The 17,986-nt window shown below is 35.0% G+C and overlaps 2 protein-coding genes across 2 annotated transcripts; both read left to right on the top strand.

Moving 5' to 3' along the window:
- The first annotated feature begins 4,159 nt into the window (after window positions 1-4,159).
- LOC116131672 (secreted RxLR effector protein 161-like) lies at window positions 4,160-4,831 on the top strand. The gene has a single exon (XM_031417339.1). The coding sequence runs from the start codon at window positions 4,160-4,162 to the stop codon at window positions 4,829-4,831; it is 672 nt and encodes a 223-aa protein (XP_031273199.1).
- A 2,937-nt stretch (window positions 4,832-7,768) lies between these two features.
- LOC116131671 (ankyrin repeat-containing protein NPR4-like) lies at window positions 7,769-11,513 on the top strand. The gene is made up of 7 exons (XM_031417338.1): window positions 7,769-7,856; window positions 8,784-8,870; window positions 8,975-9,448; window positions 9,581-9,739; window positions 9,864-10,058; window positions 10,396-10,826; window positions 10,911-11,513. The coding sequence occupies exons 1-7, from the start codon at window positions 7,769-7,771 to the stop codon at window positions 11,511-11,513; spliced, it is 2,037 nt and encodes a 678-aa protein (XP_031273198.1).
- The last annotated feature ends 6,473 nt before the right edge of the window (window positions 11,514-17,986 follow it).

Here is a 17,986-nt window from a genome sequence, read left to right as displayed (position 1 = left end):
TGAGAGATTCTTGAGTGAATAGGCCTAAGTTGAGAGTTGATCTGTTTTGGTAGATTTGTATGGTTGTCTTCTTGTAATCGTTGGATATTCTTTTAGTGCTGTGAGTATCTGTATTTTGGAGCTCAACGTGGATATAGTCTATCCAAGATTGGATAGACGAACCACGGGTAAATTCGTGCCTTGATTTTGTGTGTGTGTGGTTCTTTGATCTTGAATCTTGTTTGTGTTTGTTTGTGTTGCGGATTTGGTTATTAGACTTAGGTTATAACAGTGGTATCAGAGCTAAAGTTCTAAGGGGGATTTAGGTTTAGAAATCATTTGTGTTTGACGAATTCAAAAATTTAGGGTTTGTCAGTTTGGGGGTTTTTTTGATTGCAAGGTTCCTAGATCATTAGGACTTCGAATCTTGCTAAGTCTTAGGTTTAATTCGTGAGATTAGGTTACAAACACAAGGGATCGATGAAATTCGTGCAAAATCGAAATTAGGGTTTTGTTAGAATTTAGGGGTTTTTCGGATTGAAGGCTTATACAGCTTTAGGGTTTCGAATCGTCCTTGAATCTGGTCGAATTGGTTAGTCTGAGTCACAAACACGAGTCAAGGGAGAAATCTTGGTATTGTCTAAGGGCTGTAGTACTCTTGTCACTTTCGTCTTGTTAGTGTCTAGTTTTGTTTGATACAGTTTAAGGGTATTTAGGCTGGAACACCAGTAATTGCCTTAAAAACTGTCTGGCAGTACTTGGCAACTTCTGGTATAACAACGCCACGTACTCCTTAGATTGTTCTGCCCAATTATTACAATACAATGAGCACTACTCGTATGGAGATCTCCCAATACGATGGGAAGATTGATTTTAATACATGGAAAAAGAAGATGAAAGCCCTTCTTTCACATAATAAGGTAGGGCTCGCTCTGGAAAAAGATACCATCAAGTGGTCTGAAGAGAAACTAAAAAAGAAGGCTAAAGTGGATGAGGAAGCCTACAATCTAATCATAATGAATCTTTCCGATGCAATCCTGCGAAAGGTAGATGGCATGGAAACACCGCTCACACTTTGGGGTAAACTCGAATCCCTTTATCCCTTATAGTCTGCACCAAACTTCGCATTTCTTAAAGGAGCTTTATTCTCTTATAAAATAGATGTTATTAAGTCTGTAGAAGAAAACATTGATGAGTTTCTTAAGATGACATTAGTGTTAAAAGGTACAGATCAGGAGTTAGGAGATTCTAGTTTGGCGATGATACTATTAAATTCATTGCCTAATGAGTATTTAGTGGTGAAAAATGCTTTACAATACACTGGGACAGTTCCCAGTGTTGACTTGATTATAGCTGGCCTGAAATCTAGGGAATTGGAGTTGAAAATACAAAAAAGGAATGGAAACAACTTGTTTGTCAAAAGTAGGACAGCTCCTGGACAATTAGGAAGGGATGGTAATAAGAATTTCCAACAACACATAAACCCTAAGACTAAGAAAAAAGGGAAGTATAACAAGTCTAAGGGAGAAACTGGGAAGTGTTTTCACTGTAATAAACCATGCCACCTTAAGAAGAACTGCTATGATTGGATAAAGAAACAAAAACAGCACAATACAGAGAGTAATTTAGCTAGCACTAGCACTGGCATTGAAATTTCAAAAGCCCTCACTGTCTCAAACCAAGCTAGCAATAAGGAATGGGTTCTAGATTCGGGATGCACTTTTCATATGAGTCCAAACATCCAATGGTTCCATAACTTTAGGAAATGAGAGTTAGAAACTGTCTTCATGGGCAATAATCACTCCTGTAAAGTTCAAGGCATAGGAAACATAACCATTAGGTTGAATAATGGTAAAATCATAATGTTAACCAGAGTAAGGTATAAACCTGACCTTAAAAGAAACCTGATTTCCTTAGGAACTTTGGATGAAGCTAGATGTAGTTATAAGGCAGAAAAATGGTCCATAGTTGTGTATAAGAATAATGAAATTTTGCTTGAAGGGGTCAAACAAAATGAGCTGTACATTCTGTGTCGTCAACATTGTGCATTCACTATAAATTTTGCTTTATCATCTACTAATCTGACTGCTGCAGAGAAATGGCATTTGAGACTTAGCCACATAAGCCAAAAAGGTATGACAGTGTTAAGCTAACAAGGCTATTTTGGTAAGGAACCCATATCTAAATTAACTTTCTGTAAAGTTTGTGTGTTGGGAAAACAGCATAAAATGAGTTTCCAAAAGGGAACTCATCTGGCTAAAAAAGGGTTGGATTATGTACATGCAGATCTTTTGGTTCCAGAGAGGGTTAGATCACATGGAAGGAATTGCTATTTCCTCTCCATTGTGGATGATTATAGCAGAAAGGTATGGGTGCACCTGCTTAGGTCCAAAGATGAAGCCTTAACCAAGTTTAAAGGCTGGAAAAACCTGGTTGAAAACCAAGTTAACAAAAAGGTGAAAACCTTTAGGATTGACAATGGCCTGGAATTCTGTAATCAGGAGTTTGACTCTTACTGTGTAGAAGAGGGAATCTTGAGGCATAGGACAGTTAGGGGAACCCCTTAGTAGAATGGGGTTACTGAGAGAATGAATAGAACCCTTCTAGAGAGGGTTAGATGTCTCTTATTCATAGCTGGTCTACCAAAAACCTTTTGGGGGGAAGTACTAGGTACAGCAGCCTATCTTATAAATAGGAGCCCTTCTAACTCAATAGACTTTAAGTGTCCTGAAGAAAAGTGGTCTGGAAGGAGACCATCTCTTGAACACCTAAGAGTCTTTGGATGTGCTGCATATGCACATACCAAAGATGGAAAGTTAGAGCCAAGATCCCTTAAGTGTGTTTTTTTAGGATATCAAGAGGGAACTAAGGGTTACAGGCTATGGGAGAGGGCTGCCCCAGGAGTTAGGGTAATTGTTAGTAGGGATGTGATTTTCAATGAAATAGTTTTTCCTTGCAAATCTGGTACTAACAGTGCAAGTAGCTCACAAGAAGAGTCTAAAACTTCTAGACAAACTAGGACAACTCATTTTGAGGTGGAGCCTGAAACTAACCCTGATCAATACATCCAAACAGATGAGACTAATCTACTTGAAGATCAACCACAACATAATCAAGAACAGGAGGATGAAGATCACCTTACTGACAATGCTGAAGTGGATCAGCATGGTAATCTGGCCCAATATCAGTTAGCCAGGGACAGAGTCAGGAGGGAGATCAGACCTCCTGCAAGGTACAGCTATGCTGACCTAATCTATACAGTACTCCTAGCTGGTTCAAAGATACATCGATCAGAACCCAATACTTATGATGAGGCAATGAGTTCAAGGGATAGAAAAGAATGGGTGGCTACTATGGAGGAAGAAATGGAGTCATTGAACTCAAACAAAACCTGGACACTAGTTCCAAAGCCAAAGAATCAGAAGTTGGTGGAGTGCAGATGGTTGTACAAACTGAAAGAAGGGATAAATGAATCTGACCCACCAAGATTCAAAGCAAGATTAGTGGCTAAGGGCTACACTCAAAGAGCAGGTATTGATTTCACTGAAATATTTTCTCCAGTAGTTAAATTTAAAACCATTAGAATCATGCTAGCAATTGTTGTTCAAAATGGCTTAGAAATAGAAAGATTGGATGTTAAAACTGCTTTCTTGCATGGTGAGTTGGATGAGAAAATATTCATGAATCAACCTGTAGGTTTTAAGGATAAAAAACTGCCTGACTATGTATGCCTACTGAATAAATCTCTGTATGGACTCAAACAGTCCCCTAGACAATGGTACAAGAGGTTTGATGAATTCATAATAGGAAATGGATTCACTAGAAGCATGTATGATAACTGTTTCTATTTTGCCTGTATGAATAACATGTCAATCTATCTTTTGCTATATGTAGATGACATGTTAATAATTAGCAAGTCCATGTCTCAAATTAATGCTTTAAAGGCCAAATTGAACACTGAATTTGATATGAAGGACTTAGGGAAGGCAAAGAAAATATAGGAATGATGATTGATAGAGATAGAAGTACAAATACTCTTAAACTCCATCAATCCTTATACTTACAGAAACTAGTCTTAAAATTTGGTATGAATGAATCCAAAGCAGTGACAATGCCCTTAGCAAATCATTTCATACTTAGTAAGTCATGATTCCCAAAAACAGATTCAGATAGACTGAAAATGGAGAATGTCCCTTATTCTAATGCCATAGGTTCTGTAATGTATTCCATGATATCCACCCGACCTGATTCAGCATTTGCAATATCACTATTAAGCAGGTTCATGTCAAATCCTGGAAATGAACATTGGAATGCTTTAAAATGGTTGATGAGATACATTAATGGTACTGTTCAAATTGGTTTAATTTTCTGTAAAAGATATGCATCACTTGATCTGGTTGGGTATGTAGATGCAGATTTTGCAGGTGATCAAGACTCCAGGAAGTCCATAACTACTTATTACTTTACACGGGGAGGCAACTGTGTTAGTTGGAAAGCGCAGTTGCAACCTCTGGTTGCACTATCCACCACTGAAGCAGAGTACGTAGCAGTTTCAGATGCATTCAAGGAAGCAACATGGTTGCAAGGGATTCTGAAAGAAGCTGATCTGTTGAATGGCACAGCAATAGTTTACTCTAACAATCAAAGTGCCATCCATTTGAGTAAGAACCCAGTGTATCACGAACGAACAAAACATGTGGATGTCAGGCATCACTTCGTCAGAGACCTGGTTGCAAAGGGAGAAATCAATCTTTTAAAGGTGCCTATTGAAGATAATCCAGTGGACATGGGAACCAAAGTGGTGACCACAACCAAGTTCAAGCACTGCTTGAACTTGCTTCATATCAGATAAACTCTTTCCTTCAGAGCTGAGAAGAAATGGGATAGCTTACTGCACTAAAAAGGAGTCCAACAATGAAAAAAAAAAGGGGAAATAAATGGAAGGAAGAAAGTTGGCTTCAAGGTGGAGACTGAAAAAATAATGTGAAGCCAAAACGGGGTCGTTTCATTTAAGTTCAATGGTGATATTCTAGCCGTCAGATCAAGACAGATCCAAGAGCTGATATTTACTGATACGAGCATATATAAAGAAAGCAACAATGATGTGAATCAACAACGTGTTTTTGTCAAATAGAAAAATTAGGGTTTGTCCTCTGTTTCTTGTAGATTATTGAGAGATTCTTGAGTGAATAGGCCTAAGTTGAGAGTTGATCTGTTTTGGCAGATTTGTATGGTTGTCTTCTTGTAATCGTTGGATATTCTTTTAGTGTTGTGAGTATCTGTATTTTTGGAGCTCAACGTGGATATAGTCTATCCAAGATTGGATAGACGAACCACGGTAAATTCGTGTCTTGATTTTTTGTGTGTGCAGTTCTTTGATATTGAATCTTGTTTGTGTTTGTTTGTGTTGCGGATTTGGTTATTAGACTTAGGTTATAACAATAATTCATCTTGTTCTTGGTTGTAGTTGCTTGGAGGTTCACAGTCTTTTATCTGATTGAGCTACTCAGAACCAGAAACCTGTTTTTCTACATCACGGGTCATTTTTGGTTTTTGCCATATCGGATGCATTGGCAATATTTTGCTCTGCCATTTCAATATTGATGTTCCTCTCCATTCTCACCTCGCGCTATGCAGAAGAAGATTTCTTGCATTCATTACCAAACAGGCTGATAATAAGGGTTGTAGGTCTGTTCATCTCTATAGCAACCATGATGGCCGCATTTGGAGCCACTCTTTTCATTGTTTTAAGTGATGACTTTGCGTGGATAGCTATTCCAATAGCCACTGTTGCTAGTGTTCCTGTCACCCTGTTTCCTCTGCTCCAATTCCCCCTTCTTTCTGATATGATTAGTCATTTGTATGATTTTAGTATTTTTTCTAGTTCAAATCATCACTTGTAGTAGCTCATTGCAAAACAATCTTTTCATTATGTATTGGAAATGCTGAGTAATGAAATCCCAGCTTTTGCTCTAATTGCTCAATCACTCCAACGTAAAACCTCTGATCATGTAACCAACTTATAAACTTCATATTAAGTTTGCTTCATTGAAACAAATGTTTGACACCAATATATTGTTAGGATCTCACATTGAGATGGAAAAAGTATGGGCATGTGGTTTATAAGGGCTTGAGCACCATTCATTGGCAAGTTGGTTTTCCAAGGAGAGTTCTACCCAAGCTCACAAAAGGATCACTGCCCAACCCAATTCCCATCAAAGTCTCAATATCTAGCCCAATTTTTATCAATTTAGGAATGGGTTCCTATCAAATGGTATCAGAGCCAAACCTCACCGATGTTTTGGAAGGGGCAACTTGGGACATTAGGCTATGGCTAACGATGTTTTAGAAGGGGCTAAGAAGGGAATTAATTTGGGAGTGGGTTCCTATCAAATGGTATCAGAGTCAAACCCCATCCGAGCCCATGTTACGACTGTCCAGAGTGCGCTAACGAGCCCATGTTACAAAAGGGGCGACCTGGGAGAGTAGGCCACCTAGAGTGAAGTCATCCAGAGTGGGCCAACGAGCCCATGATACGGAAGAGGCAACTTGGGAAAGGGCTACCTAGGAAGGGAATATACGAATAACCAAACTTGAAAGAATTTGATGAGTAATTTGGTAAAGAACTTGGAACAACTTTGATATATCCCACATGGGAATTTAATTAGACCTAATATTTCTTTATTAGGAAGACACAGATTGCAGAAATCCCAACATTCTTCTTAGGAAATATTGTCATCATTCAGCATCTCCTTTTCTTTGATAGAGAATATGTTATTTATGACGCTGCTTGACTTCATGACTTCCTTTATGAGGCCTTGAACCATATATACTTCTCTTACTCTTCACTTCCAGCCATTTGAGCCATATATTCTTCTCTTACTCTTCACTTCAGGCCAATTTAGCCACATATTCTTCTCTTACTCTTCACTTCAGGCCATTTACGCATACATTCTTCTCTTACTCTTCACTTCAGGCCATTTGAGCCATATATTCTTCCCTTACTCTTCACTGGAGGCCATTTGAGTCATATATTCTTCCCTTGCTCTTCACTTCAGACCATTTGAGCCATATATTCTTCTCTTACTCTTCACTTTAGGCCATTTTTTTTCTTCTATAAATTTAGCTAGCTCCATATTGTATCCAAGGTGACAAAAGAGGCAAGTAAGTGCAATCATCCTCACAACAATAGTTCAACCCATTGCTTCTTCTTCTTCTTCTTCTCAATTGATTTGTAGAGTGTTAACTTAAACTCATTATTTTTGTTCTTTCAACTTGCTACGTCTGCATACATAAGATTATATACTGAATTTATTATATATAAGATCTTGAAGTACTTGAGATGAATGATTGTTATTATAATCTTCTTCTTCTTTGATTTGTAGTCTTAAATTAAACTCATTATTTTTGTTCTTTCAGCTTGCTGCATCTGCATGTATAAGATTATATACTGAATTTATTATATATAAGATCTTGAAGTACATGATATGAATGATTGTTATTCTAATCTTCTTCTTCGATCTTCTTCTTCTTTGATTTGTAGAGTCTTAAATTAAACTCATTATTTTGTTCTTTAAGTTTGCTGCATCTACAAATATAAGATTATATACTGAATTTATTATATATAAGATCTTGAAGTACTAGAGATGAATGATTGTTATTCTAATTAATATTCATTACCAATTTGAATCCAATTAGAACATAAGGTTCATATTATGCTGCAAAATTCCTTGTATAATACTTATAAAGTTCATTGTAGATTTACCACGAATAAACAAGAAAATAAATCATGAAGGATTACGCTGCTGCATCAGGATGCACCTCAACTGAAGAAAATGTTGAGATTGTGATTGCTCCACCTAATAAAAAAATGGATGGTACGATTTGACATTGCAATGAATGCTGCATCTGTTTTTATTTATTTATTTTTTTGTAAGATTCATTTTTTGAATACCATTTTGGTGTCTAAGGGCAAATGTCATATACATTTTCTAAGTTTGTGTTAATTTTTTGTTTCCATTAATCTATCTTGTTTTTATGTAATTATGAAGTGCTTATTAAGTTCGAGGGTTAAAAATAGATATTAAATTTTGATTGAAGGTTAATTTCACAAATTCATCTTTCTATTCTTGATCCACTCTATATTATAAGAAAGCCTTATATACATAGTGTTACACTACAATATTTAGCCGATGATTATATATCACATCAATCCAAGTAAAATATATATATTTAATCATTATATTTTTTAATTACAATAAAATGTACCAAGACTTTCTCATTTTAATATGATCACGTGTGAAATTGAATCTTTCAATAGTAAACACTTTTTTTTTTTTTTCAATTTTGGGGGGAAATTGATCTGTCACTTTAAGACTCTTTGTTCTTTAAAGAAATAAAGATAAAAGATTCATATTAGCACACAAGCTATAATTATACAGTACAATGCAGACATTCATTAAAACTTAGATAACAGACCATGTGACCATCTTATTTATTTTGTAGGACGTCCCCGATATCTTCACCTAGATATATTGGTGTGACTTATTGCATTTATTATTTCCTTTGTAATTCCAAAAAAAATATATATATTTATGGCTAATAATCTATCCATAAATGCATTTTTTTTAACTTAATTATAAAAAAAAAAATGTTTTAATAGGTAATAATGGTCTATTCAATAAATTTGTCAAGAGGAATTACAAATATGACAAAGTTAACATAAAGAACTTTTTATATATCAAAACCCTACATGTAACCTTGTTAACTATACTTAATTATCTTTTTTTAATTTTAATCATCAGAGTTTAATGTGAATGTACCGGTGGACTCTTCCACCATAGAAGAAGAAACAGTGCTGCTGCTGCAAAATTCTATCTCATTCTCAGAAGGTAAAGTCTTTTTTATTATATTGATTGATTATAGGCTATAGGATCCCTTTTATTATGTGTAGCAAAATTTTATTCATAAACTTGTTCTTTTTTCAACTTGATAGAAATTGAAAGGAGAAGTAGACACTTCAAATTGTACAGGGCTGCATTGGAAGGTGATTGGAACACTGCTGAAAGAATTTACAAGGAAGATAATATTGATACACAAGTTAAGCTATCAAAGGATGGGGACACCACTCTCCATATTTCAGCTGCAAAAAGGCGCACTAGTTTTGTGGAAAAGCTGCTTGAAAATATGAATAAAGAGGATTTGGCCGTAAAAAATAATGCAGGCAATACGGCCTTTTTTCTTGCAGCTGCGTCCAAAAGGTTTGAAATTGTCAAGGCTATGATGGAGAAGAATGAAGACATAGTAAAGATTAGAGGAGACAATGATATTTTACCGCTCCACAAGGCAGCTCTAATTGGAGACAAAGAGACGGTAGAATATCTTTATGAAGCCACTATAGATGAGATATTAGATCATGATAATGATCGCATTGAATTGCTTATCAGCCTCATAAACCGCGGCTGGTATGGTAAGTAGTATTAATTAGAACTGATAAGTCATGGTTTGTATTTATATTTATATTCAGGCTAGCAAATATCTGAATCCAACATGTGTAAACTTGAGTCTATATAATTAATAATGGTGACCACTGTTCTCCTAGATGTTGCATTGCGTTTGGTGGAGAGGCACCCACAGATAGCTCTTGCACGTGATAAAAATGAGGAGACAGCATTGCATCGCTTGGCACGATTACCTGTATTGACGCGTATTTTAGACTTCAACGCCATTAACATTTGCAAGAAATCAGCCATCTACCTGTGTTAGTTCTCTCTAATCATTATAACTTTCAGATTGCCTTAATTAGTTTTTTTTTTTTTAATCATAATATTAATATATATAATTGTAAGAGAAAAGGTGTTTAATTTCATTTTGTTTTAAAACAGATAATGAAGTAAAAAGAGACGTGATAAAGAGATGTCAGTCAATGCTTGGGATGCAGCGGGTGAAGGAGAGGAATAAGCTGAGCTTGAGGGATCAAATGAATGAGAAGGAGCAACATATGAATGAGAAAAAGCAAAGCAGGAGGAAATGGCTGGGCTGGAGGTATCGTGTTTATGAGGCGCAAAGACAAGTGCTTTGTGGGTATTTGTTTGATTTTTTTTTTTTTTAATACCTTAGCTTTAACGAGGTTTTTTATTATTTTTTAACAGTCAGGTATAAAAATAGTGAAGATGGAGGTATTTAATATTTATGGGTGCACTACTAGAATCACCCCAATATTAAATACAAATGAAAATTCTCATGTAAATTAAAATATAGAATTAAATTTTAGTTAATAAAAGTTAATTATTGTCCATGATGAGCATTTTTAGTGTCTCGTTAAGAAGATAAATCAAGTTCCTCTCTAGTATTTTCCTCATCCTCAACTTTCTGAAACTAATGTTGGCTTTGGTTAAACTAAACTTCTTGTTTCAGATACTGGTCAAGAGATTCCTGATTCAGCTTTTGAACTAGTCGAATGTCTTTGGAAACAAGTTATGCTTTTGGTTTTGGATGACTCCCAGATTCTGGAAATTATTAGAAAACCTTGGTCCCTAATATTCGAGGCTACAAAACAAGGAAACCGTCGGTTTCTAGACATAATTTTCTCCAGATATCCTGACCTAATGTTTGAAGTTGATGAAAATAATTACACCATACTTCATGTTGCTGTTAAGTATCGTCGCCGTAACATTTTCTTCGCCATGTATCACATTGGTCCATTTAAGGATTTGTTAGTTCGAAACACAGATAAAGAAGGGAACAATATCTTGCATTTGGCTGCAAAGTTGCCACCAGTAGATACACCCGATATTGAATCGCCTGCATTACATTATAAAATGCAACTTGAGATGTGGTGGTTCGAGGTGAATATTAATTTACTCCCCTCATTGGTTTGAAAAAATAATATTTATTTGCCTTGATTGATAGATGTTTCGTAAGTATTGCAGGAACTGAAGAGCATTTTACATCCAGTGGTAGCTGAAGCTAAAAATAATGAAGGGAAAACTCCTAGAGCTTTATTTACTGAACATCACAAAGAGTTAAGGGCAAGAGCTAATAAATGGACCAAGGAGATTGCTAATGCATGCATCATGGGGTCAACACTTATTGCCACGGTGGTTTTCACTGCACTTTTCACTGTACCAGGTGGCACCAATGAAAACACAGGGACTCCACATTTTGTTCGAAGAGCTTCCTTCGTAGTTTTTGCAATATCAGACACTTTAGCATTACTATTGTCCTGTTTATCCTTACTAATGTTCCTAGCTGTTATCTCTTCCCGATGTGAAGAAGCAGATTTCTATGGGCGGGTACCTGGTGATTTGGCTTTGGGATTAAACTTACTTCAATACTCCATTGAAACAATGATGTTAGCGTTTTCTGCAACTATGTTCATTGTCTTCAAAGATGGGTCGCTATGGGTGCCTGTTCTTTTAACTGTAATGACTGTTTTCACAAAGTTAATGTGCGTGGGTAAAGCTTGGACTGCTGGTGGAGAAACGCTTCATTTCGTCAATGAAAACGGTGACATTATTTACTTATTTACATAATCTAATATATTCTGTCTTATTATAACCATGTCTTACTAACTAGATTGATTATTGATCTTATATTGATATTTCAGGGAATATGTTGTGGTCGGGGTGCTGCATTTAAACTTAATTCCGAAAGAGGCACAGGTTTCATAGTTAAATACAAACTTTCTCATATAGGTTCAAAGTTATTAAGCTACTGTTGGTATAAGAAACAGATGTTAACGTCTAAGCTGTAATTCAGAGCTTTAGTTTTCTAACTCTGTTACTGGAATCGTTAGTCCAAATCTTTCCTGTTAAACGACCTATCATCTTCCTGGTGAAAGAGCCCTGTTAATCACTAGTGTAGAAAGCACAACAGATCCTACGAATAGCTCACGCTCAACTTGTGTTTCTTGTTGTATGAACCAATGGTTGAGATCAGGGTTCACTTGGATTGCTGTCTTTGTAATATAAAAGATGTTCTCAGTCAATTGAAAATAAATAATCTTCTCCTGTTTTTCCTATCTGTATTCAATCCCTAGAGTTTTGTTTCTTTTACAATCTTGATTAAACTTCACAGAATAAAGGTGTGAAGTTTAAGTATTATATTACCTTTAATACATAAAGGTGTTGCTTCAAACTTAGAAAAGGTTAATAAGATGAAGTATGAAGCGGAACACAACTCCCCATTTTGCTGCAGCATCTGGGATCAAAAAGTTGCCATCGACTCGAGGCAAAGTGGAAGCAACCCCTTATGTTAGGCCATAGAGAATTTAATGGTCCGCTATCTTTGTTCTGTGATCGAAGAACAGGATAATGTTGATTCAAAATCTAAAACTGTAATTATAAATATGAGTTGATAATATTGAGCACCCTGAGGTTTTAATTTTAATAGATTGATTGAAAAGATCGTTAGGGTAACATATAACTCTCTGACATGAGCCTCCGTCAATATGAGTTAATAATATTGACAATATTAGGAAGTGTTAAGAGAAGTGTTAAGATCAAAACTAACTGAGAGTTGTTTCCAGTAACTAATATGTCATCTACATACACCAGTAGATAGACTACAGCAGATTCCTTTTTATAGAAAAACATACTAACATCAGAAATGGAATTCTGGAATCCCCAACTTAATAGAGCTTGTTTTAGCTTTTCAAACCAAACTCTTGGAGCTTGTTTGAGTCCATATAGTGCGTTTTGCAACTAATAGGCCCGCCTTGTTTGAGAAAAATCAGAGAACCCTTCTGGTTGCATCATAAAAACTTGTTCAGTCAATTCCCCATTGAGAAATGCATTATTTACATCTAGTTGCTGCACTTCCCATTGATTATACACTACTAAGGATAAAATAATTCTAATAGTTGTTGCCTTAACTACTAGGGAAAAGGTCTTAAAATAATCAAGTTCAGGGGTTTGTTGAAACCCCTTAGCTACTAACCTAACTTTATACTTCGAAAGAGAGTCATCTGAGTTTAACTTGGTTTTAAACACCCACTTGCAGCCTACTATGTTCATACCATCTACATAGGGAACTTATTTCCAAGTCTGATTGTTTAGCAAAGCTTGATATTCAGCCTCCATAGCTGTTTTCCATTCTAGAGTTTTTAAAGCTTCAGTAACTGAGGAAGGTTCAGGGATTATTGTATGTGTAGATAGAAGAGCCTGAGGTATATTAGTTGAAACACGGCCCTTGGATTGGGTAACCATTGGATGAACATTTACATTTTTGCTATTAGCTAGGATGGGAAGAACAACCTCAAGCTGAATTCCAGGATTGGTTTGTGTTGAAGTGGATGCTACAGGCATATTCTCAGGAGAGGATAAGGGAAAACTAAGACTGCCCAAAGGAGTATTAGAGGTATCAGCTTGTGGGGAGAACATTCTGCAGCTCTGAATGGACTCTTTAGAAGCACTCTCTTGATTAATGTCTGTAGAAGTAAAAGGTTCTCAATTGTTTTTCACGCATTCTTTAATTCTTGTTAATTTTCTTTTCAAATCCGATCAGAATCTTCAGACAACCATATGATGTTTGCACATTTATTTGATTAAGCATCATTTGTGTCCGTAGTTTACACGTCATAACATTCTGCATAAATGTGTATACATTTTCTTAATCTTATCTTCTAGCAAAATATGTGAACACATTACAGTAAGATGTGTAATCAATTGTCCAATCAGACCTTTAGTACTGATGTTGAGTTTTCATTGGTTGTTAGGATTTTCTCCAGTTATGAAATATGGGTGAGTGGTCCAAATATAAGTGTCAAGTATTTCAAATGTGGTCTTGGAAATTTGTTTTGTCTTTTCAGAAGTGGTCCTAACAAGTTGTTGAAAACTTTTCTAAAATAGCCAAACATGTGTAAGACTTTGTCAGCTGGATGTTTAGTGGATCGTTAAGCAAGGATTCTATATTATCTTCTTCTTCATTGCATTTACGTTTGAACATTAATATTCCTTTGGTTGTTCTCTGAAATTCTTCAAAGAGTTTATTCATTTTAGGTTAGGTTCATTTTATTTTTTTGATGCTCAAAATACTTATCTTAACTTTGCTGTTTGAGTGTTGTTGGAACATGGTTCCATTGATGACAGCTTCTAGGGATTTCAAGTTGTGGAGCTTAAGGTTGTCTTTGGCATTTGAAGCTTGAGTGGAGCTCAAGCTATTCAAGAGGTTTCTTGGATTCAAGTAAGCTGTGACAAAACATTGGATCAACCAAAGGATAGAGTTAGAGTGTTATGAAACAGAGAGTGTTTTACATTTGTTTTGCTTAACTTCGACGTTGTAATGAATTTTGAATGTTTGCTATAATGGATTTGCTTCGTTTGAACAATCCTGTGGATGTAGGCAATTTGCCGAACCATGTAAAAACCTCTTATGTGCTTTACTTTATGTCCTTAATGATTTTTAATGTGTTGATGATGAATAATCATTCCCACAAGTATAAATAAACTCAATCAACTTATTTCGCATATGTTTAAATGAACTTAGGTAGTCTTAAACTTTCAACATATATTGAGAGAGAACAAGAAAATTGCCATGAAATAAGCACATGGCATCAGTCACCATTCATAAATTCAAATCTATATTTATAAATGTATAATGTCAACTATAAAATTTTGTGATTATGTAGTTGTTGATGTTCAGTATATTAATTAATTATATGATTCATTTTGTATAAGATAAGTCTTAATAATTTGCGACTCATCTTGTGTGGTATTATAAGACAGCTCATCTGTTATTAATCAAAGATTAGTATATATGTCACATGCATTACTTATATCAATAAATTTAAACTGTGAATTACCATAAATTGTTTACTATATGTTTAAACAAGACATAAACTCCATGTGATTACTTGTTTAATTGCCATTTGCAAACAAGTTAATAATTCTTTACTTTGTCATTCTCTCATTCTCTTTCTCTTTACTATTTGCTCTTTTGAAGACTGAAATTATTGAAGCCTTCATTATTCAAGGTGCAACAATTAGCTAAGTTTTATGTTTATTATTTTAAGTATGTGTATTGCTTATTTCAATTTAGTTTATTTTAAGGTTAAATTATGCTTTTTTTTATTCGGTTTTATATTTTAATGTGAGGAAAAAGACATGAATATTATGAGTTTGTGTTTTTTATCTATGAACCTACTTTTAGATTTTATTATTCAATGAGTCGACGATAAGTAACTGATGGGAGGTATAATAGCCAACATTATTGCTTTAAACTAAGTAAAAGTACAATGAGAAAATCCTCTATAGCAAAAAGACTTCAAACTCCATAGAGAGCCCCCAAGCACTTGAGAAAATCTAAAACTAAGGAAAGGACCAACCTGTGCTCCGGCTGAGATGAGACCTTTTCGAAGGTGGCAACGAATCATCACCACTTGACCGTCCCCATATATCGTTTCTGCGTTTTCCTGTTGCTCTTACTTCAGGCGTTTTTGGCTCAACTTTTTGTGGTTCACATTTGTTAGCTGATTTCACTTCAGAGGATATCGGCTGCTGAGCTATTTTTCTTCCATCTTCTTCTTCATTAGAAGGAGAAACTTCCTTTAAACGAGTAACTACATTGCTCAAATCCTTCAATGCAGAATCAATAACTGCTTTAAGCTTCTTAATTTCCTCATTTCTCCGAGCCAGTTGATCCCTCAGTATATTTCTTTCCGCCACTACTTGCTCATGCTCTGTTAAATATAACAATTTTTCTTAAAACTAAAACCTTTTTATTCCAATTAATAATAATAATAATAATAATAATAAAACCACGAACTTTACTAAACATTTCCCTCAGAAAAAGGTATCCTCCATTTTGATAACTGAATTGAATAGCAAAATTCAAGTTTTAATCCAAAAGCAGAACTGTTGACGGGGACTGAAGCTCGAAGTCAGTGTCGGGCTCAGTGAAGGACATAGGCGAGTGGGTCTGAGATTTTGTCGCTTGAACGCCGTCGATCTGCGGAGAGCAGGGGTCGAAGAAGAGGGTGTGCGAAGAGCGGTGGAGAAGTTGACGGCGTTGGTCATGGGAGCAGAGGATGAAAGCTCAAATGTAGATCTGAAGAGATGTTGTTGTGATCATGCGCAGCGCGATTTGGAGAGTCAAAAGTTTGATGAGTCGGTCAGAGTGTTTCCATATTTGTACGGTGAAAGAAGAATGCTGAGTGTTGACAAATGACAAGTGAAGAAGGCAAGCACAGCACCTGAGTCAAAAGTTACATGAATATTTTATTGTTTTAGAAACAGAGAGAGAAAAAGGTCGACCGTAGAAGGAAAAAAAAAAAAAAATTCTTTCGTGCATGCTTTACAGTTTCTGTGGTACAGATGTAATATACTGAAAACAGAGGGTTAATTAGTAAAGGGCGTTCCTTTTCTTTGTGTGATTAGGTGAAACAAATAGGCCGCAGGTCAACCCTAACCCAGCCTACATTAGAGAGGGTTCAACTCGCGAGCCGCATGCAACTCCCAGGTGGGTTGGGTTGTTCTATGGCAACCCGCCAACCAGCAGGTTATTATTTTATTTTGTGTGAAAGAACCTGTCGGGTTGGCCGAAAAAAATAAAAAATTAATTATTTTTTTCAAATATCCATTTTACCCTTAAAATATAGCTGTTTTATAGCTGTTAGAGGGACCTTTTTCGTTATTTTTGTTTCCCATTTTTTTCTATAAATAGGCCCTAAACTTTCATATTTTCTCACATCTCAAATTCTCTCATTTTCTCTAATCTCTAATACTATTGAAATCTTTCAATTATTCTCTTTGTTTATCAATTTGCTCAATTGTTCTCATTTTAATTTTTATTAGTTTTTGTAATTTTCAATTCATATTTCCAAATTCCAATTCTCCTTCTTTAATTTTTATATTTCTTCTATATCAATTTTTTTTTTTTTTTAACTACAATAGATAGATATTTCCATCCCGTCAATTCCAATGATGAAACTACTATCTTAGTTCCCCTAAATTTACTAACATAAATGCAGTAAATTCAAATAGTCCCACTTTCACAGTCTCAGAATCTGATACACCTCATAATATTCCCCCGATTCCTCCCCATGCTGCTACAGGTCCCGGTGGTTCTAGAAGTCGTCCTCGTCCAACTTCATCTCAAGCTAAAGCGGGTTCATCAATTGCTGTCGAAAGCGACGACCAACATATATAAGACATTTGAGCGCATTTCGATAAGTTTTACGAGGCAGAAAATAGAGTTCAAGTGAAGAAAGCAAGATGCAAGTATTGTGGAAATATTTATAAAGCTAATTCAGGTAATGATACTAGTACTTTAAAAAGGCATGCTAATAAACATATTGTTCAACATGGAAATAGATAAACCAATCAAACTCAAATAACTAATATGAATACTACTTGACATTATAATTCTAATGTATATAGGGAACAATTAGCTTTATATATTGATGCAACTAATCAACCTATTAATATGGCTGAAGATAAATATTTTGAAAGATTTATTAAAAATTCATTTTTTCCATAATTTAAAAGTTATTCTAAAACTGCAACTAGAAATGATTTAATAAAATTATTTGGGAAAATGAAATAAGAATTAAAAACTAAAATACATAGTTGTCATATTAGTGTAGCTCTAACTGCCGATATTTGGAGTGGTAAAGCTAAACAAGATTATATTTGTGTGACTAGTAATTATTTTGATAATGAATGTAAATTAAATAAATCTTTATTAGGATTTAGATTAATGGATGTGGATCATAGTGGTCAACAAATTTATAATAAAATTGTTGAAGTTTTAGAAGATTATGATGTTATTAATAAAATGATAAGTTTAACTTTAGATAATGCAAGTGCTAATAGTACAACTATAGATTTTTTTCAAATTAATTATCCTTTTTATAATAATTTAAAGTTTTTTCACCAACGTTGTGCATGTCATATTATTAATTTAATTGTGAAAAGTGGTATGAAAACAATTAAAGATAATATTGATAGAATTAGAGAATCTTTAGCTTGGATTACTAGTAGTAATAAAAGAAATGCTGAATTTCAAG

This window comes from Pistacia vera, unplaced genomic scaffold, assembly GCF_008641045.1.
Source record: "Pistacia vera cultivar Batoury unplaced genomic scaffold, PisVer_v2 Contig237, whole genome shotgun sequence".
NCBI classification, from domain to species: Eukaryota; Viridiplantae; Streptophyta; class Magnoliopsida; order Sapindales; family Anacardiaceae; genus Pistacia; species Pistacia vera.
The sequence above is the reverse complement of the archived record's forward strand: the minus strand, read 5'-3'. Positions and strand labels throughout refer to the sequence as shown.

Bases quoted from the DNA above. Each gene is read 5' to 3' on its own strand.
- LOC116131671 (XM_031417338.1), top strand. From the start codon at position 7,769: ATGAAGGATTACGCTGCTGCATCAGGATGCACCTCAACTGAAGAAAAT. The intron at 8,871-8,974 runs GTAAAGTCTTTT...TCAACTTGATAG, and splicing joins TTCTATCTCATTCTCAGAAG to AAATTGAAAGGAGAAGTAGA. The intron at 9,449-9,580 runs GTAAGTAGTATT...CTGTTCTCCTAG, and splicing joins CATAAACCGCGGCTGGTATG to ATGTTGCATTGCGTTTGGTG.
- LOC116131672 (XM_031417339.1), top strand. From the start codon at position 4,160: ATGGAGAATGTCCCTTATTCTAATGCCATAGGTTCTGTAATGTATTCC.